Source organism: Cuculus canorus, chromosome 3 (assembly GCF_017976375.1).
Source record: "Cuculus canorus isolate bCucCan1 chromosome 3, bCucCan1.pri, whole genome shotgun sequence".
Taxonomy (NCBI): domain Eukaryota; kingdom Metazoa; phylum Chordata; class Aves; order Cuculiformes; family Cuculidae; genus Cuculus; species Cuculus canorus.
Genome location: NC_071403.1, coordinates 19,546,448 through 19,574,342, shown reverse-complemented (window position 1 = coordinate 19,574,342; position 27,895 = coordinate 19,546,448). Strand labels below are relative to the sequence as shown.

Here is a 27,895-nt window from a genome sequence, read left to right as displayed (position 1 = left end):
CTCCACGTGTGAATAAAACTGCGGTGCTATAGTTTTTGTTGCAAACTTGCTCTGCTAAGCTTGGGAGCTGCTAACCAAATACTACTATGGTCTCATCCAAGTGTCAGAAGAGTTTTTCGACTGTAGATGGCACTGCAAGGTAAGTGCAAAGGTGCTGGTAGCTCTGGAGATTTTATTCTCTTGAGGTTTTTATCTCCGAAACACTCTCACATCATTGCTTGAGAGATTAAAAAAAAAAAAAAAAAAAAATAAGAGAAGTTTTTAAGTCCCAGAGAAGACCTAGAAAGAAGTAAGGTAAGGCCAGAAGTGACCTGACAAAAGGTAATGTAAAGGGAAAGCCATGCGATCTTTCTAACATCCCATGTAATGCAGGGCTGTCCCATTTGGGGAAGCAACGCCTCCCGTAACAGTGGTGGGTCATGGCGAAGAAGAACAGAGGCGGTGATTCCATCTGCTCCTGGCATCCCTGGGTCATGCAGGTGGAGCAAGATAAAACAGGTCTGCAGGCGCCACTTCAGCTGGGCCACGAACTCCTGCAGAGAGCACACTGGTAGACTTAGGAGACACAGGCTGCGTCCTACCCTGCCCAATCCTGTGAAGAACATCCTGACCCACAACACTTTGCAGGGCATGTGGCAGTAGGTGGGCTCCCTCTGCCACCCCGACTGAGCACAGATGGACTATAATGGAAGCAGCTTTGGGGCTGCTGCTGACAGCACGTCTGGCTTACAGTGCCAGATGAGCGTGTCAGATGCCTTGTTCAGGTAATGGCATCAACAGAGCCCAAACAGCTGCATCTGAGAGTGCAATTGCTAGGAAAAAAAAGCTGTACTGTAAACTGGATGTTTACCTACTCTTCACAAAAAGTTTTTTAAAATAACCTCTTTTTTTTCCAGTCATCAGATCAAGGCAAGAAAGGCAGTTCCTCTCTGTTCCCACAAGTTCAGAAGCTACACACAGATCCTCCATGACTCCTAACCACCATGACCTTGCCTTTCCCCCATATGTGAAATGGCCACAAGACCACCAGTGCTCTTTACAATGACTATGGAGTCTGAGATGTGCACGGGTAAGTCCTTAGGAACCCCAAAAGATCATCAGTGACTCTCGTGTCTTTCCACTCATACTCTCCCCTCCAGAGGAGGCTGATGTTCTGAAGGAGCTGAAGCCTTGCACCTACTGTTCAGGAAGATCATGGTGGAAGGTGTGCAGGAAAGACAGACTATAGATCGGATTTTCTTGCTGCACCTATATAATAAACTTCCCACAGAACAGGAACACATGCTGTTTAAAATTACTTTTCTGCAAAATATTTAACATCACAACAGGTAACATCTACTTCATATATACTACAGTTTCTGATTGCATTGAGTATTATGATCCAGTTACTGCAAGTAGGTGTCCTTTGAACAGTTCCCATAAATGACTGTCTTTTACTGCTATTTCGTTTTACTTACGTTGTGCCCCTTTATCACAAGTTTTTGCAATGCTTTCTCATCACACACCTCATATCACTATTGACAAACTCTCCTTTTTGGATATCTGGAGTACTGTAAGATCAGAAAATATACCTCAGATATCAGAAATGCTCCTAAAGTCTAATTAGACAGGTTGGAAATCTTACGAGTTAAAGAAGAGATGTCAGAGTATTTGACATGACACAGCTACAATGAAGTGTTCCCAGTCTTGTGAGATGAAGAATCTGCTTTGCTCAAAGCCATGATTTGTTGAGTGAAAGCTCCGGGTTGCTCACATCTCCCCTTCCTACATGACTTTCAGAGAGGAACTCACAAGTAAACTGAGCAGCCTTCAGGGAGTCCCTATACTTCACCATCCCTTTTCAATGCTATTTGATCATTGCACTTATCCACATTTTTCTCAGACAGTATGGGTATATGGAATTGAGTAACCTGGTCTCCAAGCAAGAGGATGGGATTTCTTAAAGCAAGATGCACTTATATTTAACAAATTCGGAGATACTCTACTGGTACAAAAATGCTAGTTCTGACTGTATGGTTATCTGATAAATAAATAGTAGCCTCTGTTTTTTGCAAGCCTTCTCTGCTAAAAGGTGTTGCGCTGAATCTTCCTCTATTAGTTCTGTAACACAAATTTCTCAGTATTTTATAGTCTTTTTTTCAAGTTCATAAAAGAGAAAGATTGTAAGGCACTTATTTAGTATCAGCAGAAGGTAAGCCTGGAGCAAACTAATTTTTTCTTCAGCAGAGGTTATTACTGCTGCCAATAAGAATTATTACTGAAGGCTCCAGAGGACACTGGCAATAGGTCAGCTAAGGCATATAAATAGAAATAGGAAGGGGGAAATCTGATGCTTAGTATAGCTGAAAAGGAAAAAAAAACGTTATTTTCCCTTTTGTTATATAGACTGAACTTGTTACTGGCTGATAATAATCACCATGTTTTTTCAACACTCAGAATCAATTTCAGAAATCTATAATGAGACCATGACAGTGATAGCAGGAAGTGCAGAGTACACTATTTTGTTGTTGTTGTTGACATCATCTCCTCTAATTCCTCCATTAGCCGAAGTCTGGTGCAGCAGTCACAAAATGGAAGCTTACCTCAATGTTTCTGCAGACTACTCTGGATGGATGGATGGATGGATAGGATACATAGGTTGCCAGAAAGCTGCCTAATGGGGTAGTGTTCTCTCTATAGCCTAGATTTATCTCCCCTACCCTTTAATGAGTGTACACATTGAGAGCACAATCAATCTATAACTCTTCAACAGTCAATTAACTGAGATGCACACTAAGACAAAAAAATCACTCTGTGGGCTAATTAAGCCTCTGAAAATTGATGTTCCTCTAATTCTGAAGATGGGGAAATATACTGGTTTTCCTTTTTAAGTACTGCTCTTTCAATTTTTTGAGGTATTTTTGACTTAAAGTCTAAACTGCTATAAAAAGTAACAAGGGTGGTCAGAGACACATTCTTTCTATGACATAATTACATGTTTACTTGTGATAATTCAGACCTTTTCACCAGAGACTGAGAAAAAAACCCCAAACTGAACAGTTGCTAGCTGTCAGGCACGTACTACATGCTTCAGGAACTCACAAATCTGGCCCTTGGACAACCCAATTAAAAAAGACTCTTCAGTGACTTGTTACTGGCTTTTCATCTCCACTGCCTGTAATTTCTTCAACAAGGTTTAAAATAGTCTATTTTTCCTCAACAGTGTTATCATTTTTCACTGGTAAAACCCCAAAAAAACAAAACAAAACAAACCCTGTACTTTAAGGAGAGGCTCAAGTGGTTTGACCTGTTTTTGTTGTTTTACATCATTACCTATCATCTACACATGTCTCTGCAAATCAAACTATACCATCCTGGTTCTGTGAATAGTATGCATTAGTTTGCTGCTTTTTCAGAGGCAGCACAAGACAGCAGGTTTTTCTGTTATTTCTGTTACAGACTTATGGACAATTAGAAAAGCCTGAACAGCAAACAACAAGTAAAGCAGTTAATATCTTATTTTTCCATGAAAATACTAAAAAGCATTGCAAGGGAGATCAAACCTTTGCAGTGTGACTCATTACTAAAAGCCTTTGGTTATCCTATCAAGGTTTTGGCTGACTCAGACTCCATCAGTTCCTATTCATGACTCACTATTATTTTCCAACTTTTGTGTGTCCTTTGCTGTAGTTGTCTATTCTTTATGGCAGTATTTTGTATGAAAGACCTGAGTGACAGTCCAGCTTCTTAGAAATTATTTTTCTCATGGAGAATCTGTCCATGTTGTCTCGGATCTTGTTCTGCTTTAAGCCTCTTGATCTTTCCACTGTGCTTTTTACCTCTCCAAAGGTTGCCTGTCCCATCTACTCACTTGAATTCACTATTGTACAACAAAGCATTGTTTATGACTTACTTCAGTTGTATTTGGAACTCCTTATCTCCCCAGATGGTCATTACTGTTCTTAGACCAGCTGGCAGCATACTTGGAGCAAGGCCACCTCTGAGCTATGCTTATGATTGAAGCAGTAAGAAGCTATTACTAGGAAAAGAATGCATAAATATATTCCACATAACATGCAGGGTTAGTTACAATGGTGAATAACTGCTGACCAACCAAACAATTACACAGTGAAATAAAGAAATCACGTTGCACAATTCACATTAACCAGGTCAGATGGCATGGGTAGAAATGCTTGGGATTCACCTACATACTACTTCTACTCAGCCTTCCCAAACTGAACTGCTACTGAAGAACACACCTAACTTCTTTCAGCTTCAAATGTTTTGTGGTTGTCGTGGTACTGAAAATGCTGGCAAATAAACTAAGACTCATTTTCAAGTTTTAGAAAGCAAGCATCTTTTATCAGGCCTGAGCAACACAAGGGAGTGATCTCCAGCAATTGTTTGCAACAAGACAAAAGCTGGTTAGAGAATATATTTCCCACTTACATGCATATGTATAAATTTTCCCAGAAATCTTATGCATATTCTATTACTTTTCAAGGTCTAATTTTAATGTTATTATGAACTTCACAACAGTCAAAACTCTTGCTAATTTGGAGCTAGGTCCAGCTCTCTGCCTGACCTCGCATTTCAAATCAAGTCTCCAAGAAGAGGTGATTACGGAAGAAGAGACATCTGCTCAGCACAGATCATACTTTACACAAGATGTCATCATCGTCAAAGAATGAACAGTGTCTGGCAAAACACTGTTTTAAAGAAAACATGCTATCCGAGGGACATTCTGTCTAACTTTCAAAAAATACAATTACTGAGATGAAACTTAACTCTGCTTTAGCTTAAATAAAAAATATTCCAGTTTTTGTAATAGTAACTACTTCTTGTATCACTTCTAAAGGCTTTTAATGCTTGCACCACACAGGCGATAAAACTGCGGCTTTAAAGAAACACATAAAAACTCTGGCCACTGGCATTAATATTAATACATCATTAATATAGTCCCACATGTTGGAAAAATTGATGTGTGATTTTTTAACTCTGATTTTACATTAGGTACTGCTTGTCTTGGGTCCTAAGTTCCCACCCTAAAACACTAGACCCTAACCCTGTTGCAGGTTAACCTGTAATTTGTACCACCTATTACATCACCTAGGACATGAATTAAAAAGTAGAATTGAATTGAGCCCTCATGGAGTTTACCAGAAACACACACTAAGTAAATGGTAGGTAATTCCTTTACAAGCATGGGTTTTTAAATCCTTGAACACATATCGAGTTTGCCTATGAGGCTGCCCTTAGGCGGTGTCAAAAGCCTCACAAAAATCAAGGTGTGTCATATAGTTTAGGGCCACAGGCTCTGTCAGAGAGAGAAATTACATTGGCTATGGACGTTGTGCCTCAACACAGCTTCATCCCCGCTTTCTCTCATGTTGATATTTTCTAAACACCTGCAGGCTGATTATTTAAACATTTGCTTTCAAGCCCTTCCAGAGAGGGGCTGCCATGCTGCTTCCCTTGTACAGACCAACAGGAAAAGGTGCTGAAACACCTCAGGGTTCTTCCCTTCACCCACTCTCCCCATCATCTCCATTTTGATTTAACCCTTGTGCAGGGCAGCCCATCCCCGCTTCTGTGGTTTCAATACAGGGTGGGGGACAACAGGGTTGAGAGCAGCCCTTCTGTGGAGAAGGATGTGGGGGTGCTCATGCATGGGAATCTCAACAGGAGTCAGCAATGTGTGTTCATAGCCCAGAAAACCAATCGTGTCCTGGGCTGCATCAAAACAGCATGGCCAGCAGGGCGAGGGAGGGGATTCTGCCCCTATGCTCTCATGAGATCCCACCTGAAGTATTGTGTCCAGTTCTGGAATCCTCAACATAAGAAAGATATGGACCTGTTGGAATGGGTCCAGAGGAGGCCACAAAGATGATTAGAGGGCTGGTGCACCTCTGCTGTGGGGACAGGCTGAGAGAGTTGGGGTTGGAGCGTGTCCAGAGGAGGGCAACAAAGCTGGCGAAGGGGCTGGAGAACAAGACTTAGGAGGAGCGGCTGTCTAAATCTGCCCCTCTCCAGTTTATACTCATTGCTCCTAGTCCTATCACCAAAACCCGTTGCAAAGAGTCCCTCCCCAGCTTTCCTGTAGCCCCCTTCAGGTACTGGAAGGTTGCTATAAGGTCTCCTTCGAGTATTCCCCAGGCTGAACAAGCCCAGCTCTCAGCCTGTCCCATACGGAAGGTGCTCCAGCCCTACGATCATCTTTGTAGCCCTCCTCTAGACCCATTCCAACAGCTCCATATCCAGAACTGGACACAGTCCTCCAGAGGAGGTCTCACAAGAGAGGAATAGAGGGGCAGAATCCCTTCCCTCGCCCTGCTGGCCATGCTGTTTTGATGCAGCCCAGGACACGGTTGGCCCCTGGGCTGCGAGTGCACGTTGCCGGCTCATATCGAGCTTCTCATCCACCAACACCCCTAAGTCCTTCTCCACAGGGCTGCTCTCAATCACATCCTCCCCTATCCTATACTGAAATTAGGGATGTATATCCCACATGTATATATTCATCATATCTTCTCATTTTCCCTTCACGGGTGCTTAGGGCCAGGATGGATGAGGCTTTTTCCGGCGCACGGTGTCCCTACCCATGGCAGGAGAACTGGATCGTTAAACTCCCTCCCCACCCAAACCATTCTATGGTTCTGTGGTTCTATGACTTCACCCTCTCCCAGAGCGGGCAGCCCCGCCCCTCGCCCTCCCACCGCCCCGCCCCTCGCCCCATCCCACCGCCCCGCCCCTCGCCCCTCGCCCTCCCACCGCCCCGCCCCTCTCTCCCACCCCCCGCCCCTCGCCCATCCCACCGCCCCGCCCCCTCGCCCCTCGCCCCGCCCCCCATCCGGGCTCCCTTCAGGAGGGGGCGGGGCCGAGCCGTCCCTCCCGCCCCAGCCAATGGGTGGTCGCGGTGCGGCAGCGGCCAATGGGCTGTTCGCTTCTTCAAGGGGTGCGGCGGTCGCTGCTGTGTCTCTGCGCCTCGCCCGCCTGTCTCGGCTGTCGCCGCCGCCGCCTGACACGGTGACACGGTAGCCGCAGCAGCCTGGCCTTGCCCCGCTGTCACTGAGGATGAGCCCCCGCGCCCCGCAGCGCGCGTCCCGCCCTGCCCGCCCGAGTCCATTCATCTAGCGACTGGTGAGGGGCGGCCGCGGGGGAAGACGGGGCGGGGGGGACACAGAGTCATAGAATCACCAGGTTGGAAAAGACCTCTTGGATCATCGAGTCCAACCATTCCTGTGTGCCACTAAACCGCGTCCTTGGGCACCTCGTCTTTTGAATACCTCCAGGGATGGGGACTCAACCCCCTCCCTGGGCAGCCTCTGCCAGTGCCCGGTGACCCTTTCTGTGAAATTTTTTTTTCCTGATGTCCAGTCTGAACCTCCCCTGGTGCAGCTTGAGGCCATTCCCCCTTGTCCTGTCCCCTGTCACTTGGGAGAAGAGGCCAGAACCTTCCTCTCTACATCTCCCTTCAGACAGTTGTAGAGAGCAATAAGGTGTCCCCTCAGTCTCCTCCAGGCTAAACAACCTCAGGCAGGAAAGCCGGGAGGGTAAAGGGCAGCCGGCCACGTAGGATGGGAGGGGACCGGCTTCCAGGCGGAAGAAAAGCCGATGGGACGCCGGGTTTGATAAGTTCTGGGTACGTGGACTTGCGGGAGTCAGGACGGTCACACCCCGTCACCCTCCGCCCCGCCGGCCCCTCGCCTCTGCTGGCTCTTCGAAACAGTTCTCGCCTCCCCTTGACGCTGCTGCCAGGTTTCTTTAGCTGGAGATTCCCGGGAAGCCTGTCGTGTTTCTGGTGATATTTGTCTGTGGCTTTTGGTGGCAGCTTGCAGAGTTGCTGGCTTTGAGCAGCAGCGTAGACTGGAATTTTGCAGTTAATTTAGAAGGATATTTCCGTGGGGCCTCCTTAGAGGCCAGCCACCTAATCTTTGGAATCCAGCCCTTTTTTTTGCTGATGTAGTCAGTGTTGTCTGTCTTCATGGAAACAGACCACAAATTTGTGGTTTACAAGAAATAATAATTCTGCAATGACATCTGATGTGGGTGCATTTTAATGCTGTGGCAAAACTTAGAGTTCATTCAGAAAAGTCACCTTTTCCTTGATAAATACTTAATGTATTTATTTGATATAGTTTTAAGTGTGGTGAAATTTTAGAATCCATTTATCGTTCATTGCTCTTGATTTATCTTCAGGTCATCTGCTTAAATAAAAAAAATCTAGAGTAAGGCCCTAGCGAATTACGGAAGTGCCTATGACTGCATCCACTATACACTTCTCTGTAACGTGTTCTGTATGTTTAAATTTTTTCGATCGTGTTAAGCTATTAAATGCAAGTAGTTTTGATTATCTCTAGAAAAGCCAAGCACAGTATTTCAGTTTCCCGTTTGTGTACTGTGATTCCTGACTAGTAGATCTGCTCTGACATGTTGTAGGTGAATTTAGCTACTAATGGTACTTTGGTGGTTTTTTGACAGACATACCTCCTTTTAATTGATAGTGTTCGTTAGCACTGTTAAGGGCAAATGGATTAGACTTGCTGGATCACTGAATGTCTCATCCTGATAAGGATTATGCTGTAGTCACTGTGGAGGCGGAAGTTGCAGAAAGTATGAATGTGAACCTCTAAAGGTCACCTGTGCCAGGGATGTTACCTGGGCCAAGCGGAGGCACACAGTTGCTGGCCCAGTAAATGAAGCAGCTTGAATCTGCTGTGGTCCAGGAGGCATAATAGGCATGGTGGAACACAGGGTTTTTAAAGCAAGTTGGTATTCCTCCGTAGCTTTACTTCTAGGCAAGTCACATTTATTTAAAACTTGAACAGGTTGCTTGTTGTCTAGCCGATTTTGAAAGCCTCATTAGCATTCAATTAATCATTTTTTAAAAGTGCTTCCTTACATAGAACCTTAATTTCTTGTGAAATTTGAACACATGACTACTTATCCCACTGTCAGTGGTACAATGGACTAGAGTTTTGAGGTTTTTTCTTCATGTAACACCTATGTTATCAAAGGCCCTGGATTGTCTGTAGAAAACATAGCATAACGAGAAAATAGAACCAATTTACTCAGCTTGTACTTATGAGTTGTTTTGTAAACCTTCTGAATCCTAGTTCCTCTTGCCCAATTTCTTTTTCTACTTACCTACTTCTCTCAAAACTTAGTGTCTGAACTAGAGGCAGCTTTCTGCCTGATGTTTTGTGTATTGGGAAGAGCAGAACCCATGCTTTCTGTGGCTTGTGTTGCAATACTCTGATGATACAGTTGGAAAGAAGCTACTTCTTTAAAAGACTCTTTGGGATTTTCTGACTACCAAACCACTCTAAGATGCTACATAGCTTAGATTTACCCTTTTTTCCTTGTATATTAGATCATTCCCTCTCCCCAGCACATTATACATTCAAATAATATTGTTGAAGGAGTTGAAAAGCCTAGATTTTTGCTGAGGCTTCAGTAGATATACAAGGAGTTTATGAACATGTTAAACTATTTGTGGGTATGTAATTTTCTGAGGGAAGCACATAATCTAGCTGTTCTTTAAAGCCTTGGACAATGTGCTGCTTGTAGCTGAAGGGTGCGTTTGCTGTTATTTATCTAGGTATTCATCTGTGTTTCCTTGAGGATGTGTTAATTATATTACTACTAGCTTCAATTTGCTTGTCACGTTTGTCAGATTCTAAACAACTACTTTAATATGTATTAGTGAAAGCTACTTTTAGGTAAGACTATGATCAACAGAAAATCCTGGAAAATGAGTAATGTGATGGCAAATTCCCATGGCTCACATTCTGTAAGCCTTAGATTTTTTTTTTTTGTTTTATCAACTTACTAATCAAGTAGTCTGCATGGTGCAATTTGTTTTGGGTACAAATATTTTCAGGATTTCCATGCTGTTATGGTTACAGGTCTTTTGTGATGTTGAGAAACAGGTGTGAATGGACCAACTTGGAGAATATTATTAAATGTCAGCATGCTTGTTTAAAAAACAATCCCCCTCTGAAGCTCCCCTTCCACCCCAGGTGGAAATCTTTAAGAACTCACAGTAACACCCTTATAAGGATGGACTTAACCTTCCCGAAGTGTATGGTATTGCCAGTCATATCTTTCCCGTTTTAGGAACTTGCTATCAAAAGGAAGAACAAATGAATTTTGCGCCTTTTGAAAAGCCATTTTATTTACACTATCTTGTTTTAATGGAGCGGTATTAGGATTGGCAAGGAAAACTCTAGGCTTCTTTCACATGGAAAATAGAAACCGGTATTTAGTTCTGTTTTAAGAGAGCCAAATAGTAGAATAGTTTTTCATCAAGTGCACCCTAGATGAAACTGGTATGTAGAAAAAAATCAATATGGTTTAAAAAAATGAGTAAGAAAACCCCAACAGAAGAACAGTGAATGGAATGAATTTATGCTAATTTAAAGATCAAATAAGATCTTAAGAAAAGTGTTCTTAGTGAAGCAGCCTAAAGCTGGGATTCAGGGCCATTTCACTGATTTGACAATTGAGTTAGTCTAATGCAGTGCACATGGAAAATGCAAAACCAGCAATCTGTCTTCAAGTGGCACTGCTAAATGTCAGTGTTCTAGGTGTCACAAAAATTTGTGCTCAGTATGCTCTGCCTTCACTGGGTTTGTCTCCTGAAACACAGTGACTAAGGAAAAGATATGTATGAGGGGTCCTAAAGCTGCCTTGGTATCATCTTGTCTTTCTTATTGCCAGAGTACAATTGTTCATATATATTTTTATCTATTTTGGGAAGCATTTTGGATAATGAAAATAGGTAAACAGAACCCTATTCTGTGGGACCTGAAGACCACTAACCTACCAGAAGTCTCTTGTAAGCAGCTTTGATAGGCAGAGAGATTTCTGGAACCTCCACGGTGGGAAGCTTCTGCCAACTTCCTTCATTTTTTTCCAATGATTGAACAGAAACTCAAGATTTCACATCTGCCCTCTGCTGTTTGCAGGAAATGAAATTTGCCATCATCATCCTTAGTCATTGAGGTATTTTTTAGCTTAGACTTACAAATGCGTAGACTCTTAGTTTCATACTAGACAGGTGTGATAGCTTTGATTTTTAGATCTTTTGGGAAAAAAAAGGTGTCAAATCTTTGCCTGTTTGTAGTGACTTCTTGAAAGATACAGATTTTTTTGAGTCAACTACAGGAGGTAGAGAGCTGCTTTTTCAGCTGCAGGAGTTCTGACTCCATAAGATCAGGTGATACATCTGATGTGCTCCTTCATGGAGGGTCTCTGAGAGCTGTTTTGTGATCGTGCTTTGCCATGTCTAAGGAGAAGAGAAGAGCTAAGTGAGAGGGCTCTACCTGCTCACTTCCAGGAGGCAAGGTACCAGAAACACTTCCTTACCACTTTGGAACTGTGTCCAGATTGGTTGTCATCTTTTACACTTTCCTGGGCTGTGAACATGTATAATAAGTAGCTCATGTCTCTAAGGGAAAATTTAGAAACCTGCTTGCTACTGAAATAAAAATGTCTTTGGGATACTTGGAATACTGCTCTAGTTCCTCCATTTTTTGTAATGTTTTTCTGTCATGAAAATGTTGTATTGGAATCAGTTTTTAAAGAGAATTTGAATTCCAAATTATACCTATTGTATCATAAAAATGTTTAAAAGATTATAATCTTATTTATGCCTTTCAATAATTACAGCATTAGGAAGACACTGGTATTATAAAATGAATGTGATTAATGCTGAGAGGCCTACAGAAATATCTGCAAATAAAAGCAGAGCCACATAATCAAAAGAGCACTGTATTATAGCTGTTGAAATTCAAAGTTTAAAAAATGTTGGTGCTGTTCTGATTTTCTGCTCATTTTAAGTGCTGATCATGCAGCTGGGACTCCATGTACTAGAAGGAAGAATTTGCACAGCAGTCACAGGGTTTTCACACAGATTAGAGCATCGATTCACAATTTTAAAGTTTTAAGGTTTCACTTACGTATCTCCTTTGTATTTAAAAATAATTGCATCTATTAACCCTTTTCAGATGTTGTAATAATGCAGTAATGTGTGTTATTGGTGTGCCAGTCTTTATTGTGGAGGGATGAAAACTTGATCTGTCTCGAAACTCAAGGTATCTAGTGTTGTAATGTTTGTAGTAAAGGAGGGATGGATTAGAATGACTTATAAAGAAATAATTCAGTAGAGTCAGATTTTGCATAGCTGCAGTAAATGTCACCATAATGAAGTTAGTCCAGGGTGGGCAGGGTTGTGTTTCTGTCAAATAGCAGGCTTATTGTTCTTTTAATGTGTGGTTTATTGTCTACAATATTTTGGTGTTTGGTGAGGCTACGGCTCAGGTGCTTTAATGAAGTGTTTTTCTGGCCTGTTTCTTTCTTGTAACGGCATGAGTTTCTTTGGAGCCAGGTTTTACTTTCTTCTGAATCATTTTCTTATGCAGTTCAGTGTCTTAATTAGGTTTGTACTGCACAAGGGAAGGTATGACATTGGGCATTGCAGAACTGCACCCTTCAGTGGTGGTGCCATTTCATATCAATTTACCTAACAGATTAGATAACTTCATTTTACACTCCCTTGAGTAATTTTTGTTTGTTCTTTTTACTTTTCTTTCCTTGTAGCACTGATAGCAATGCCTTAGCAATGAATTACATTTAAGATGTGCTTTACAAGGCACGTAAAATTCATACTTCTTCAACAGCATAATTTTATTGCCTAGTGGTATAGTCGTGAAATGTGACAAGTTTGTTTCAGGATAGTAGTGCTCCTGATGTCCTGTAGATCTTCAAATATTTTGGTTTTAAAATTATTACTGTTTAGAAGAGTGTTTGATGCACTGGCAATCTGTCTGCTGAAAGTAGTCACCTGTTACACGCTAATTCCTTGGAGCAGCAAGTCAGGCTTTATTCTTGAAACGAGTTTTTTTCTAAACTTGCAACAGTAGTTCAATTTTTTTATAGTCTGAGGCTTTAGTGAAGGTGAAAGGACAAGAGGCCACACATATGTATATTAAACTGGTTGTGTTAATGCAGAAGTTTGTATGTTGGTTTTAAAATGCCCTGCAGAGTGAACTCAAGTTCGCTGTGACGGTTGTAAGCTATGATTGTGGTCAGTTTTGGTCTCTGAAATATTGCTGAGTGTTACTTCTGGACAGAGATTCGGGACTAAATTGTAATGAATAGAAACTTCTCTATTGTTTTTCACGTGCCTGCCTACTGTTTGAAATTTTGAAGGTACACACTGAACAACTTTGATCTGTAGATTTCCATTCCAAGTATTTAATCCCTCCTGAATTAGGTGGAAAAATAATTGTTGAAGGCTTTGTCATAAGATGTTTAAATGAATACTCTTGCATTAGATTTTTTTTTTCTTGGAAGTTAATATTCCGTTAGTAGTGTTTGCTCTAAACTGATTGCTTTCAACTTGGTGGCAATTTTGATGATAAATCCTGAAATAGGAGGGCTAGGATTTCTGTTTTCTCTTTTAAACAATCTTTTCCTGACATGTCTTTGCAGATAGAGACATGAACAGAATATGGTTATACACTCAGCGCTTGAATAGCAGTGGAAGTTAAGATAAACAGGCAGGGGGGCGGCAGCAAGGAGTGGGTGTACATGGTCTGTGGGTATGGTTACGCGTATAATGACTGCTGAGCTGGAAAGATAGCAGTGTTTGTTTTTCTGAGGATTTACTAACATATTTAGTTATATTTATTCATTTTTACGGTAGCATTGTCCATTTTCTTTTGGTATATTTTGTTATTGGTAGAACAATTTGAAACTACGTTTTGCATAGTAAGCAAAACCATCAAGGAGTTTAATGTATGTCTGAATGCTGCTCCACTCAGTTTGCGCCTTATGCTTGAAAAGAGTGAAGCACAAATTTTTTTGGAACTGAATAGCAATTCACATTAAGTTGTGCACTGTATCAGTGATGTGTAGTTCACTGTTTTGTGTTTTTTAGATGGGTTTACATGTAATTTTTATGCTGCTATCTCCATTTCTGCATAGGCTTCCTGTTGATTCTACAGAAGAGACATAGTAAGGAGATGGGCATGGCCTTCAGGCCAGGGAAGGGTGCAGTGGCTAAGGGTTTCTGTGGTTATCCCGCCTTCCTTCTAGGTGTGACTAACAAAGCTTCTGTTAGCCAAGGTCTTCTCGACAGGTGTGGGGGTGTTTTTTGTGCTTTGTTTTTGATCTCGCCCTTACCTCAGCAGTGTTTTAGTTCAGTCCTTGCTTTCTGATCACAAAGTAATGATGTAATTACACAGTAAACTCTTGAGGGTCATAACGACCCTGAGATTGGGAAAGCAACCATTTTTTTTTTCCTCTTCAGATGACTTTCTTTTTTGATCCAGTTCACCATGTAGCCTCAAAGATTTATGTCAAAGAAAGGGAGGGAGGTGCCTTTGGAGGCTGAGGTGGGAAATGATGTCCTGTGTTTTTTAAACTGATGGAATGTAAGCTCAGATGGCATGGGCAGGTGGTTTAATCCTTGCCACATTACAGGAAGGGTAGTTTGGTATGTATTTAAATTGATAGAGTCCCTGAGAAAAGCATTTTTTTGACTAATGTGTTCTGGTTTGTTCTCTTTCAGGTCTCCCTTGCAATTATGGAGTTTTAGAAGAATAAGGTAGTGTGGAGGGGGAATCCCCCTCTCCACACTTGAGGTAGTTCACTTTTGGAATTTTCTATGGACATTAATATTTGTTATATAAGATGGTGGAATAAGACTTCTAAAAATATATATTTATAAATATTTATTTGGATCAAGTGCCAAACATAACAGTACAAAGATTTCTAATGGCAGCTCAATAAAACTGGATTTACATCCTTGGAATTACAAGTTTTTTAAGGCACTGTGCTGTGTACTGAATTTAAGTGCCTTAATACACATAAGGGTTGTTCCCCTTAAGGAGAGGAGCAGCTTCAGAAGTGAAGATGAGTTCTGTCATGCCAGACTGCACTTCAAAGTGTCGATCTCTACAGCATGCTTTGGATGTTATTTCTGTGGTAACCAGAGGAAGCGAAGGCCAGATCAAGGCCTTTCTCTCTTCTTACTGCTACAATGCTGCAACTATAAAGGATGCCTTTGGCAGAAACGTTGTACATCTTGCTTCATCTTGTGGCAAAAAAGGTGTGCTGGACTGGTTGGCTGAGACCAAAGGAGTAGATCTCTTGGCAAAAGACAAAGAGTCTGGATGGACGGCTTTGCACAGAGGTGTATTTTATGGATACATTGATTGTGTTTTGTCATTACTGAAGGTGAGTGACTTAGAACTGTAGTTTTCCTTGGTGTGTACAATTTTTAGAGTTGTATTTATTATGTACAAGTGGGGTTTTTAAACTTGCTTGAAAGCCTTTTAAGGGTGTCTTAATAATGCATTTAGATTGCAGTGCATTGATTTACTAGGAAGTTGTCCTTGTGTTCATAAAAGTTGCCTGCCTTTACCCATGCAGAAATTGGAACTGAGTAAGGATTTCTGATTAGTTGTGGGCTACCCTGAAGGCTAGTTTGTGTGGATGATATCAAGGTCAGAATCTTAAAAGTGGAGAGTGATCAGACTAGAGATACTCTAAAAGTAGACTCTGCAGTACTTAAGCCAATTAATGGTTGTAGAGAACATAAACTAATAAACTGAAATGGAATTATAATTAAAAATTAATCTTACATTTGAGAGATAAGAACTTCAAGATATGGAGCATTTTATTAATTGAATCCCCATTTAATTCCTATTCTAATCAGGGTTTTTGCTCAGTTCCCATCAGTCCTTTCTTGTAATTGCTGTTTCGTCCCTACCGCTTAGCAAGTAGTGCGTATTTTTCAATTGCTTTTCTGTTCTTCCTTTACCAAGTACAGCAAAGGGAAGTACTACATATGTTTGAGATATTCAGGGTACCTTTAACTATGTGAGAAAATTAAATATGCGTGGTTCAGGGTTACTTAAAACCAAACCTTTTAAGGCAATGTGTTTCCCTTTTGAGTTCAGCCTTTTTAAATTGTAGTGACTACCCATTTGCAGGCTTAAACTGCTTTGAACAGCTTAAGCAAAATAGTTGTCGATCTAGTAGTTTTTAATTCTTGACCATCTGCTAAGTGTTAAATATGAATTTAATGTACTGTTACTTACATAGTGAGGAGGTTTTCATTGAACTTTGCAGAAGTAAATGTTTGTGTAAGAATTGTAAGTGACTCTTCCCTAGAAACTAGAAACTGTGTACGTGGTGCATGAAAAAGTATTCAGTCCTCTAGCGTGTATGTATATCTGTATCTTTGATATTTGATTACAGGAGGTTTATACATTTTTTTTTTCCATGTGTTTTACTTTTGTATCAGTTACAAAACTTAGTGAGGTTTTTTTGATACCTAGCTCTGCTGATATTCCTCTTAAGAAACAACAAAAACAATTCATGGAAGGTGCTCTGCCTCCCAGTTCCTTAACTGAAGCCTCTCTGCTGTACTGCATTATGGAAAGGTATTATAGCAACAACAGGAAAGGATTATAGAGTAGAGTTATGAAATAGCTGAGCTACACCTTGCTCATGCAAGATCAGCCAGAGCAGGTTACCTAGATCTGTGTCCACTTGGATTTTGAAACGTCTCCAGGGACACTCTCAAGTATCTCTGTTCCGGTGTTTTAATTCTAGTCCAGTAAATATGGTTTTTAGGTTTAAACAGAATTTCTTATATTTCAATTTGTGCCTGTTGCTACTCGTCCTGCCACTAGATATCACTGTGATCCCCATCTGCCACTTCCAGTCAGGATTTACTATAAGCATTACGAAGACCTCTTCTCATGCACCCCCATGAGCCTTCTCTAGTCCAAGCATCCCATCTCTTTCAGCCTCTTCTTTTGTCAGATGCCTCAGTCATTATTTCATGGCCTTTTGCTGTGCTTGCTCCTATATGTCCATGTCTCTCTTGTACTGGGGAGTCCAGACCTGAACCCAACACTCCAGCTGTGGCTTGCCAGTGCTGAGTAATGCATGCTGGCAATGATCCCTCATGCAGCCTTGGATGCTTTCACCATTCTTGGCTGTGCAAGGGCAAATTGCTGGCTTGTAGTCAATTGGTTGTCCACCAGGAGCTCCAGGTCTTTTCTGCCAAGCTGCTTTCCAGCCCCTTGGCCTCCAGCCATATTGATACATTGAGCTGTTGCTCCCCAGGGCTGGGATTTGCATTTCCCTTTGAACTTCATGAGGTTCCTCTCAGCCAGCTTCTTCAGCCTTTCCAGGGTCCCTCTGCATGGCAGTACAACCCCCCGGCCTACAGCTGCTCCTCCTGGTCTTGTTTCCTGATCAGCCTCGCTGAGGGTGCACTTCGTCCTGTTATCCAGGTCATTAGTGAAGATATTAAACAGTATTGCCATGGTATCAACCCCTGGGGTACCCAGCTACTCTGGATGACTGACTTCTGTTGTGTGCTGGAGGCAGTTGTGGCTTATTTTCAGATGGTATCTAACTGCAGGTTTTGCCACTCAGCAGATGGGGTTTGCTTTTATAAACTAAGAACACACAAATATCAGTGCAGTCTCTTTTATACTTGCGAGTGACCTATGCAGCTGCCAAAGAGAAGAATATCCAGCTGCCTGGATAGGTTGGTCTTTCTGTCATATAATGAATAGCACTGTTGCTAGTAGGATTACCTTTATAATTTGGAGAATGTATGTTGTTCTGACTAGTGTTTTATTAAGTGAATTTACAGGTTAAAATATGTAGTGCGCATGTGGATACCTGTCCTTCTGTTATAGTTGAATGGGTTGTGCTCCCTCAGTTTTGTTTTATTTCACGTGTTTACCTCTTAAATGTAAAATTCTGTAAGGATTTCTTTTATGTGACCCATGAGCTGTGGTACATAGGTATAGCTGTGTTATCCATTAGGTTCTGCTTGTGGACATGTGCAATTCTTCCCTTCAGCAATCTGATTGCTGCTACAACCGCACTGGTTTTAAGGAAGTCAGGTATCACCACTCTTTTGTATTGAGAAAATGATATTTACAGAGAATATCTACATCTCAAATTTATAAAGCAATGACCTGTTCATGTTTTGTGCTTCTGAAGCTTTCTTGTGGCTGTTTTGTCTGGCTGTTCGTGTCCTCGTGCCCCTTTCTCAGCAACTGTGAACTGTGTTCCCTACTTGTTTTCAAAGCCATAGTACACTTTCGATCTCACTTCTACAGCTTGTCAAAATTGGTTCTGTAAACATGTCAATATAAGAGTCTATTCTTCGAAGGTGGTAAATGTGTTTTCGGTAGATACTTGCTATTACAGATGGCAGTGCTTTATATTCAAGTGTATTCCGATTGTGTTTCTGTGATTACATCTTATTGCCCATCAGTATGCATATAATAATATCGTAGTTAATAGATCAACGTGGTGTATATGTAGTTGAACAGAATTGCACTTTTTTTTCCAAATCTGCTTACAGTTTACTTGAAAGATTTTGAAGATTTTCTTTTATCATAATAAACTTCAATTAAAGATTTGTTTAGCTTCTTAAATATTTACCAGTCATACTTTAAGCTGTGAAGTTTAATTTTAACTTTGATCTTCTCTTCCCCTATTCTCCTTCTCTTTCAGCATGGTGTTAATCTGTACGTTCAGGATAAAGAAGGTTTATCAGCCCTGGATCTTGTGATGAAAGATAGGCCAATTCATGTGGTCTTCAAGAAGACTGGTAGGAAATCAAGTAGCTTAAATTGTATTTTACAGGAAGACATGTTTCAACAATGTATTAATGTATGTAGCAGTGTAGATGGTATTTTCTATTTCTAATTAGGACAGTGTAGGTTATGAGATATCTGAAGATGTGGAGTCACTAATGTCATAAGACAGCAGGTGCAGAATCTTGGCCATAGGTGAGGATACATGTGTAGCAGCCATGAAGGGATAATGACTATCTTTAAAGGTTTGAAAAATAATAATAAAAAAGGCAACACCAACCACTGGCCCCACAGCAAATGGTTAATAGGTAACCCAAAGAGATTGTGGAAACTCCAGTCTTGGAGATAATAAACCCCTGAGAGAGTGTGGTCCTTGAAAGCCTGCTCTAGCTGACCCTGCTTCAGCAAAGGTGTTCGGCTAGGTGATCTCCAGAGATGCCTTTCAATCTCAACTAATCCGTGACTTTTTCTGCTGTTTTAGCTCAGCTTACTTTATCAGAGAGACTTCGTGTCTTTGAATTTGACAGAGTAGTTCATATCACTTCTGTCTCTTTTGTGGAAAGACAGGGAATATATTCTTGAATCTTCAAAATATTTATAGGCAAGTTAGCTTGATAGAAACTCATTATAATCGCTCTAAATAGGATTCCTCCAAATAGGAAATGAGCATGTAAGAATAACTTAGAGTACACAAGTTTTTTTTTGACAGGGGAGTAGTTTTTCCAGTAGCTTCTAGTTATTTTTATGCCATTTTACACTTCTCTACTCCCTTTGTTTCCCCTTTTCTCCATATCCCCAACTTCAGTCTTGTTGCACAGTGGAATTTGTTCATTTCAGCTTGTTTCCAGTCAATTCAAGTATTTCTGATTTACACAAATTCTGAGATTTGGGGAAATATATTAAATTTATTTAATCTTTTTAGTAGTAGCTCATCGTGATCAAATATGCATTGATTTTAATTTCTTCCTCATCAGAAAATGATGTTCAGATTGTAACTGAGAGGTTGTTTAAAAAACATAGTGTGTTAGTTTTGGGCCACACATCTTATTTGAAAGTGTTTGGGTTTTGTACATGACAGCATAACAATTTTTTGGGAAAGGGTTTTTAGTAAACTGAAACAAAGCACATATAATCTAAGGTGGCAGCTATCTTCTGAAAACATAAGTAAATTTGCTGCTGAGGAATGCTGTCCTTTTCTACATCTGGAAAAAATATATATAAGTAATGTTGATCATCATCTGTACATTGAGTTAAAGTATTTTGTCATAGCAACTTCCTTCTCATAAGAATTAATCTCAGAAGTTCAGTTTCAGGTAAAAAGTAGTTTTACTCTTTAGATTTTAAATACAAGCAGCAGGAGTTGATTTTTCAAAGTTGTTATGCATGAGACTGGTGTATCTACAAGTTGCAGAGAGAATTTTTTTCATTGCAGATCCCACTGAAGTCTACACATGGGGAAGCAATATAAATTTTACTTTGGGTCATGGTGGTCAACAGGGTAAACATCATCCTGAATTGGTGGACCTTTTTCCTCGGAATGGCGTGTATATCAAACAGGTATTCTGAAAGTATTACGTAGGTATTTTTCTTGGTGAACTTGGAGGGGTGTTGGAACAACTATCAAAAATGCTGTCAAGTTTTGAAAATTCACATAAAACAAAAGTTGAGGCTGTGAATTTTTTTGTGTGTGTTCTTTGGCTTTGTTTCCCCTCTCTTTTTCTTTCTTCTTAGTTATTTCTCGACAAGCAGTTTCCATTGTTCTGACAAGCAGCTTAGAGCAACTAAAGAGTACCAGAGCAGTGTTATTGTATTATATTCTTGCTTCTTCCCCCCACACCCGATCACCCTTAGTTAAACATGGTTCTCTGTTTTGGTGAGAAGAATGTTTTTTGGTATTATTTACCTTGGATATATCATTGGCTTTTGTATCATTACATAAATTCTCGCGCATACTTCTGTAACTATTTTGAGTCTCTGACCTCTTTGCAACTTCTATAGTGAACTGAAGTGGGACAATGAATCTATTTGATGCATGTTGAATTAAGGTTCTTCTTGTGTTGAAAGCAGCATGTGCTGTTCAGCACTCAACCCCTAACAGTGGTTTTATTCCTACTAACTTCTTGAGACTTCATTTTAAGAATATTTGAAGTTTACAGTACAACTTGAACAAGCATTCGGGGCAGGCAATCTGTGCTGCAGATTTAACATGTTTCCTTCAGCTCTTCTTAGGGCAGTATTATTGCTCTTAAAACTTGATCTTTTGAGCTTCTATTAGCCTGGGGTCTTGAGGGGCCATGCTTGAACTTATTTTAATAAATACGAACTGTAGATCCCTTCAAGTAGGTTAAGGCAGTACGTAATGAATTTAAAGCAAATATTTTGTATTCCTTGTGACTTGATTTGGCAGTCCTGTGCTTTAATACTAGTATCTTGTATTTTTGCAAAAAGATCTCTATTAAAGGTGAACTTCTTCACAAAATAGATTTTGCAGATGTTTTCAGATTATCTGAGAAAATTAATGTCCTATACTGCTTCCTCCACTCTTTTTTTTGCCCTTTTCCTTTCAGGTGGTACTCTGTGAATTCCACTCTGTTTTCCTTTCCCACAAAGGCCAAGTTTATACATGTGGGCATGGACAAGGAGGACGCTTGGGTCATGGTGATGAACAAACATGCCTGGTATGCTATCTTATGCTATCTCATGCAGCCTAGTGTGGTACTTTTATTTCAAACTACAAGTCTAAAAAAGTGAATCAGAGTTTCTTTGAGTGTGCTTTCAAACCCAATTTGCTGTTGATTTCAAACCAACCCTCTTGGTCCCCATCAAATAAAAGAAAAAAGCCCTCTAGTACTGCTTAGTGAGGTGGCAGAAAGTAGAAGGATGTGCATTTAAATATGTTTTAATTTAAGATAGTTAGGTACTGTAGTCAAACTTCTGTGTTACGACTGAGTTGCTTAAAGGCTACCTAATGCCAGGTAAGTGGAAGCAAATCTCTTTTGCCTGGTCTGGCTTCTTAAAAAGGATTATGGTGCCACCTGAGGGTCAAGGCTGGCACAAAGGGAACAACAGTACGGTGGAGCTGTAGTGGCATGAACAGTGGTGGTAGAGTTGCTTCTTACTAGACTTGCATAGCTATTGAGCGGAAATTCACTTAACGTTTTCATTTGAATAGTACGTTGTTGCAGTATGCAAAAGAAAATATGACAAGACAAAGATATGATGGCAATAGGATTCATAGATTTCAGAATCTTATACTGTGTGTGCTACATGATGAAAGTGCATTTAGTTGGCAGCACAATAATTTTTTTAAAATTTCTCATGTCAGGTATCTGGTAGAACTTGGTATTATGATGCTTAATGTTGTAGTGAAGACCGCAGCTCATTTTTGAACACGTTTTTTTAAAAAGATGCTATTCTATGAAGTTAGAATATTTTATGACTTGCTGTTTTGAAATTGGGATGTTACCCTGCTCAATAAAAGAGAGCTGAACCCTGAATGCATGAAGAGTTAGAGATGCAGAACTGCTTCCTTATTCTGTGGAATTTTCTTAGGATTGTCCTTTGTTTTAGAGAGGGAGAAATGTTTCTTGCTCACAGTTAACTTAAAAAGAAAAACAGAAGGTTTAATAGTTAGTATTTGTCCAGCTGTACTGAAGATACAGTTTCTAACCTAATTTTGGAGCAGGTTAAAAATCGTCTTCCCTAACAGCAGTGAATGTGTTTCAAATGAAAGTTGTTTGTCTTATTGCACTGGCTGTGGCAATTATGTTAATGAGTCTATTTTACATTAAATACATTTTCATCTGTAGTTCAGTATTAGTCATGACTTCCTGTTGGTATAACTTTTAGTTTCATGGGCAGCCACTGGTTTATACCAAACTTTATTTTTTCTTGTTCAGGTTCCAAGACTCGTGGAAGGCTTAGCTGGCCATCAGTGCTGCCAGATAGCTGCGGCTAAGGATCATACCGTTGTTTTAACAGAAGATGGATATGTTTACACATTTGGTTTAAATACTTTCCGTCAATTGGGTATTCTTCCTCCTCCTCCTAATTGCAGTGTCCCTAGACAGGTAAAAATAACACCAGTCAAAAAGCTTTGTTTGTGTGGGTTCAGATAAAACCTTGATTCTATGTTATACATCTTAATCTTAAATACTTACCTGTGTCCTGATATATGTCTTAGTTTATAACCTGAACTGTACTGAAATTTGTAGTACAAGGTACAATTCCCAAAATGCTTTTCTTCTCCAAAATGTTTTGTAGCCAAAATGATGTAAAAGTAATAGGTACGTGTTACTTGGGATTCATGCTTTCTACTCCTTTTGAGTCACTGGATGATGAATCTCAGTGTTTTGGTGGTTGTATCCTTTGCTGGAAACACTATTGATTCTTGAGTCATAATGCTTAGGAAGAATAGCAACAGGGAAGAGAGGGTAATGGGCATCAGCAACTTGCCTATATTTCTATGCTCAATCTATAACTTTTTCTAATTTTTTTTAGTACATAAGAGTTTCATTACCTTCTATTAAAGGAAGCTTCAGCTAGAGTATAACATTGTACTACCAGCGTTACAAAAGTAGGGAAGAATAGTTGGCCAAAGTCCAACAGGATAGTGGGCTTGGGTACAAGGAGATGCTCTTCAATGGTGTAATGATATCTATGTATCCATAGTATTTACTTTGATCTTGATCATCTGGATCTGGAAAATCAAGGTAACTTTGAAGTGTGGAATTAGTATAGTATTATAGAATATAGTGTTCAACACTGCAGTTAGGACCTTTGGGCTTACAAGTTGAAACTTTGTAGCTGAGCCTTTTGCAGTATCTGAGTCTTCTTTGACTATCTTACACCTGTCGTGTGCAGTCATGTTCAACATCTTACATATGAAGGCAGCCTAAGGAGATTTGATTTGAGTTCTAGATAATGCAAAAAGTTTACTACTTTTAGTCTCCAGTGCAATAGAGAGAAACTTAAAAAACTTCTGAAATAATCCAAACTTTTTAGACTGTATGTGGATTCTTACCAATGCATCATTCCTCATGACTTTAGGAGTTGAATGTTGTCAGAAGTTTGTACATGTGAAATTCACCTGTTGCTGCTTAATATTAAGATGTACTTTGGATTTGTACTCAGGTTCAGGCAAAAAACCTGAAAGGTAGAATGGTGATTGGCGTGGCTGCAGGCAGATTCCATACAGTGCTATGGACTAAGGAAGCAGTGTATACCATGGGGCTGAATGGCGGCCAACTAGGTAAGGTAGAAGTGTTCTGAAAGTAAAACTCAGCCATTAAAAGATGTTACTGGTACTCATGTACTAAAGCTGTCATCTACTTCTTATAACTGAAGGCTGGTTAAAGCTTTCTCTTCTCTCTCTCTCTTTTTTTTAACTTTTTCTTTTTTTTAACCAGTCTGATGTCATCCCTTCACACTTCTTTTGAAGAATATTTTTCATTACTGCCAGTCAGTTTCACATTTTGAGCTGAGGGGGGCTAGTCAGACTTAGCTCTGTTATTTGAACTCTCTTAATTCTTTTGCCTTCCCATGTATCTTGTGTGGTCTTGCTACTTTCAGGAAGCAGATGTTGCTGTATGTCTTGCACATTGCTTGTCTCCTTCCAGCTGTCTGGCTGGGACTGCCCTTAATGAATTACAAACTAGCATTCAGCATTTCTGCCTATCTTCTTGCACCAGCCACTGTAAACATGTTACTGATAGCTTTTTCCATACTAACTTTTTAAACTGAAATGAATTTTAACAGCATCATAACCAGAATCTTCCCTTGACTCAGTATTATTCTGAAGTCAAGAAAGAACCTCATAAAAATGTATTACCAGCTAGTAAACTTGTTGTATTAATGGGATATTTTAGTTGCTTTGTCTCTTTTAATAAACAGGTATTGCAATATTGGTTTGGATTTGCATTTCTTCAGCTTTGTATCTGTGTGCAAACAAAACTGTTAGCTAGTTCTAGTACTTACAATCAGTTTGCATCAGCGCTGACGTCCGGTTCAGACACTTTTTCGTATTCTTATTTAAGATAGGAAAAAGTATGTGGAAAACCGTGTCTTTGTCAGAGAAGTATCTTACTAATGAATATTTTTTGCATGCTTTTTTTATATGCACCCATCCTGTAAGTTTCTTTGTGGCTCATTGTGTTGTTGAGATTATTCTGATATGCCTATGGCCTGGTGCAGTACCAAAAGGAGACCGTAATTGGATCGTTAGGGTAGTAGTATCAGCTGGGCACTATGACAGACCTGTGGTAATAAACCTTGCCTCCTTAAGATGTTTGGGGATAGTGCTATGCTGTCATGTGACAGAGTTGCTTCCAATTTTAGAGGTAGCTCTTGCTGTTTTTTTCCTGGATATTTGTACCCTGATCCACTCTGTGGGGCCGACATCAAATGCACACAGAGCAGGGTTTTGTTATGTATGAGATGCTTTTTGTTAGGTTGCTTGATGCAGCAGAAGAGTGATGAGCTATTTTTTTCGATTTTGGTTTGGTTTTTTTTTAATCTATGTTTTCAGAGACTTTACATTGTAGCTCCAACATTGTCTGTTGTTTCTTGTAGTTGCCTGCCTTTGTGCTTATGTGCACTTACAGTAATTTGCATAACAAGTTTGTTTGGTATCTTCCAGTAGCTGAAATAATCTGCAGTTTTATGCCAATGTGTTAGTATTTTTAGTGTCTTGAACTGTAATATGATGAAATAAATGTTCTTTCTTTGGAATCAAAGGCAATACCACTGCAGAGTCGAACCACATTTAATAGCTTTCCATGCAGATTGTGCCTTACTTCATTTTTTTTTTGTCTTGAATATTTTCTGATATTTGTGGTGAACTAACAATTGTGTGGTGGGTCTCTTATCTGTCTAATTACTTTGAAGATGAATTATCTAACCACTTAAGAAGTCTTTTAGAATTTAAAGGTTCTTCAGGGTAGTGGAGTAAAGTGTCCCTTAAGTGGACAATGTGTGAAATGGCAAATAATGGTTTTGGGATGTATTGTATTTTCTAGGTTATCTGCTGGATCCTAATGGAGAAAAATGTGTAACTGTACCTCGCCAAGTTTCTGCTCTACACCATAAAGATATCTCTGTGTCCTTGGTCTCTGCAAGCGATGGCGCTACAGTATGCGTTACGGGAAAAGGGGATATTTATTTACTTGCAGACTATCAGTGTAAGAAGATGGCTTCAAAGTATGTATTGCTTTTCTAATTTGTCATGAAGAACAATAGATGAAGATTTCGCTGTAGTCTTATTGCAAATTATTTTAAAGATTTTTATGCATAAAGTAGAGATGATACAGTGCTCCTGAGTTTTCTCCATTTGCAATTCTTTCATATGAACTGTGGCTGTCTTGTTTATTTGGTTTTCTTAGATGCGGCTAAGGTGCCACTGGCCATTTATGGAAGATCTTTAAATAAAACTTACTAAGAGGAAATATTTTGTGCCATAGGTTTAAAAATACTGAAACTGCTATTTTTTTTGTTCGTTTGTTAGCCTGAATTTGTGTAAATGCATCTTAGTAGGAGCATAAAAGAGCTGCTATTCTATTTAGTTACGTTGTTATGGTTTTGGATCAGTAATTGGGGTCTGAATTTCATAATTAATGTGTGGCTATAGTATGTTATAAACGGTAATTAAGGTTGCAAGGGAGAACGTTGTAACATCATGTGGTCCATATGCTAAAACTTGAATGTAAATCCCATTGAAGAAGAAGAAGAAACTGGGCCCATGACTCATAAATTTAAGAAGTTATTTGATTCCATTCTCTCTTACTTAATTTGCAATAACAGATTAGAAGAGATAATGAGCATTTTTTTTCCCAGCTAACTCCCAGTTAACTTTTCAGCTTCATTTCAAATTCTAGCAGTGCTTATTGATTATTTTATACTTTGTTTTTAACGTGGTTGTGCATGAAGGTGCTGACACTTGGAGAAACTTAATACCATGTGTTGTGCTGTTATACTAGGAAGCTGAAAAGAGATAGCTTGCATGGTTTTGATCAGGTTAAAAAAACCCCACAAAAACCTGCTGAATTAGGATAGATCTTTTAATACAAACAGCTAAATGAAATTTATGCGGCTGTAATTATTGCAATGTTGAAGATCAAAGCTAAATCATATACTTGTTTTCACTTACGGAATTTTATGAAGAATGTGTGGATATAATGTGACTGACTTGAAAGCAAAGCAAAAAAGTGCAATCCACTAATAGTATTTTATTAGCAGTTACGTTAGTAATACCAGTAGGGAGAAACTAAAATAATTATTCAGTGGCACTGATTCAACTATGGTGTTTTTACTGCTCCTCTAATTGAAAAAGATAACTGTCTTGGAAGCATCAGTATATAATGAAGAAATACTAATTTTAGTTTTTTTGTGTTCTTTCAGACAGCCGAACCTTAAAAAAGTTCTTGTTAATGGGGGATATTTGGAATATAAGGTAGATACCCAGCATCTTAAAGAGAATGAGGGTCAGAAGATTTGCATTCTAGCACTGGATGAAGCTGGCAGAGTAAGTTGTGTCCCTAGATATAAAATTACATAGCAAGCTGCATACTAATTAATTGAACTTTAAACATAAGAAGCTGACAGGAGAAAATCATACATGGAAAATACCTGATTTATTTCTGTAGAGCTGCTTGTAATTTCAATTTTTTTTTTTTTGAAGAAAGGGCTTTGGAAAGGCTACCAAAGTAATGCACAGTAGTTTATTTTTAGATCTGTGAATGTTGAGTGGCTTTTCAGTGAAGGTGTTAGACTTTACTTTTACATACATAAGTGGTTAGATATCATACATTCTGTTTGAGTTTTTTTTTTTCCCTGTTTCTCCTCTCAGCTGCCTATGCAGTCACTTTTATGCCTTCCAGAAATAGTCTCTGAAGTAGCTATTAGGACTTAGAAGTTTGAGCCTTTGCTGAAAAGCAACTGTTCTGTACATAAGCTTCCCCTTTATTGTTGAAAAGTTGCAGCTAAACCTGCTGAATGTCTTAGTATTTACACTGTATTGACTTACTACTGGAATGCTATGGTGGATTTATTGTTTCCTTCCCTCATTCTTTTGTAGAGTAGCAGTTTATAGGACCCTTCAAAACCTTAGCTTTTTCTAGTTCCGCTCACTGGGCCATCTAAGCCTTCAGTGCCATCTAGTGGTGTTTACAAAAAGGGTTTTGTTACTGAAATGCTGCCTTAACGAATGTTAAAGACTGAGCTTGTGTATCAGAGCAAGGAGCAATGTGGGTATTTAATTTTCTTTCCTTGCATTTGAC

The 27,895-nt window shown here is 39.7% G+C and overlaps 1 protein-coding gene across 3 annotated transcripts in view; it reads left to right on the top strand.

Annotated features, from left to right (window-relative positions):
* The first annotated feature begins 6,958 nt into the window (after nt 1–6,958).
* Nucleotides 6,959–27,895, top strand: part of IBTK (inhibitor of Bruton tyrosine kinase) — a 53,822-nt gene continuing 32,885 nt past the window's right edge. For 2 of the 3 annotated variants that reach the window (XM_054062241.1, XM_054062240.1), the window contains exons 1-9: nt 6,964–7,119; nt 14,558–15,225; nt 18,541–18,637; nt 20,056–20,180; nt 21,191–21,301; nt 22,523–22,693; nt 23,757–23,874; nt 25,640–25,820; nt 27,018–27,141. In XM_054062241.1, the coding sequence (XP_053918216.1) occupies nt 14,902–15,225; nt 18,541–18,637; nt 20,056–20,180; nt 21,191–21,301; nt 22,523–22,693; nt 23,757–23,874; nt 25,640–25,820; nt 27,018–27,141 (1,251 nt within the window). In that variant the 5' untranslated portion in view covers nt 6,964–7,119; nt 14,558–14,901. Of the gene's footprint in view, nt 7,120–14,557; nt 15,226–18,540; nt 18,638–20,055; nt 20,181–21,190; nt 21,302–22,522; nt 22,694–23,756; nt 23,875–25,639; nt 25,821–27,017; nt 27,142–27,895 lie in introns of all 3 variants that reach the window. The other variant, XM_054062242.1, reaches the window with a different exon arrangement.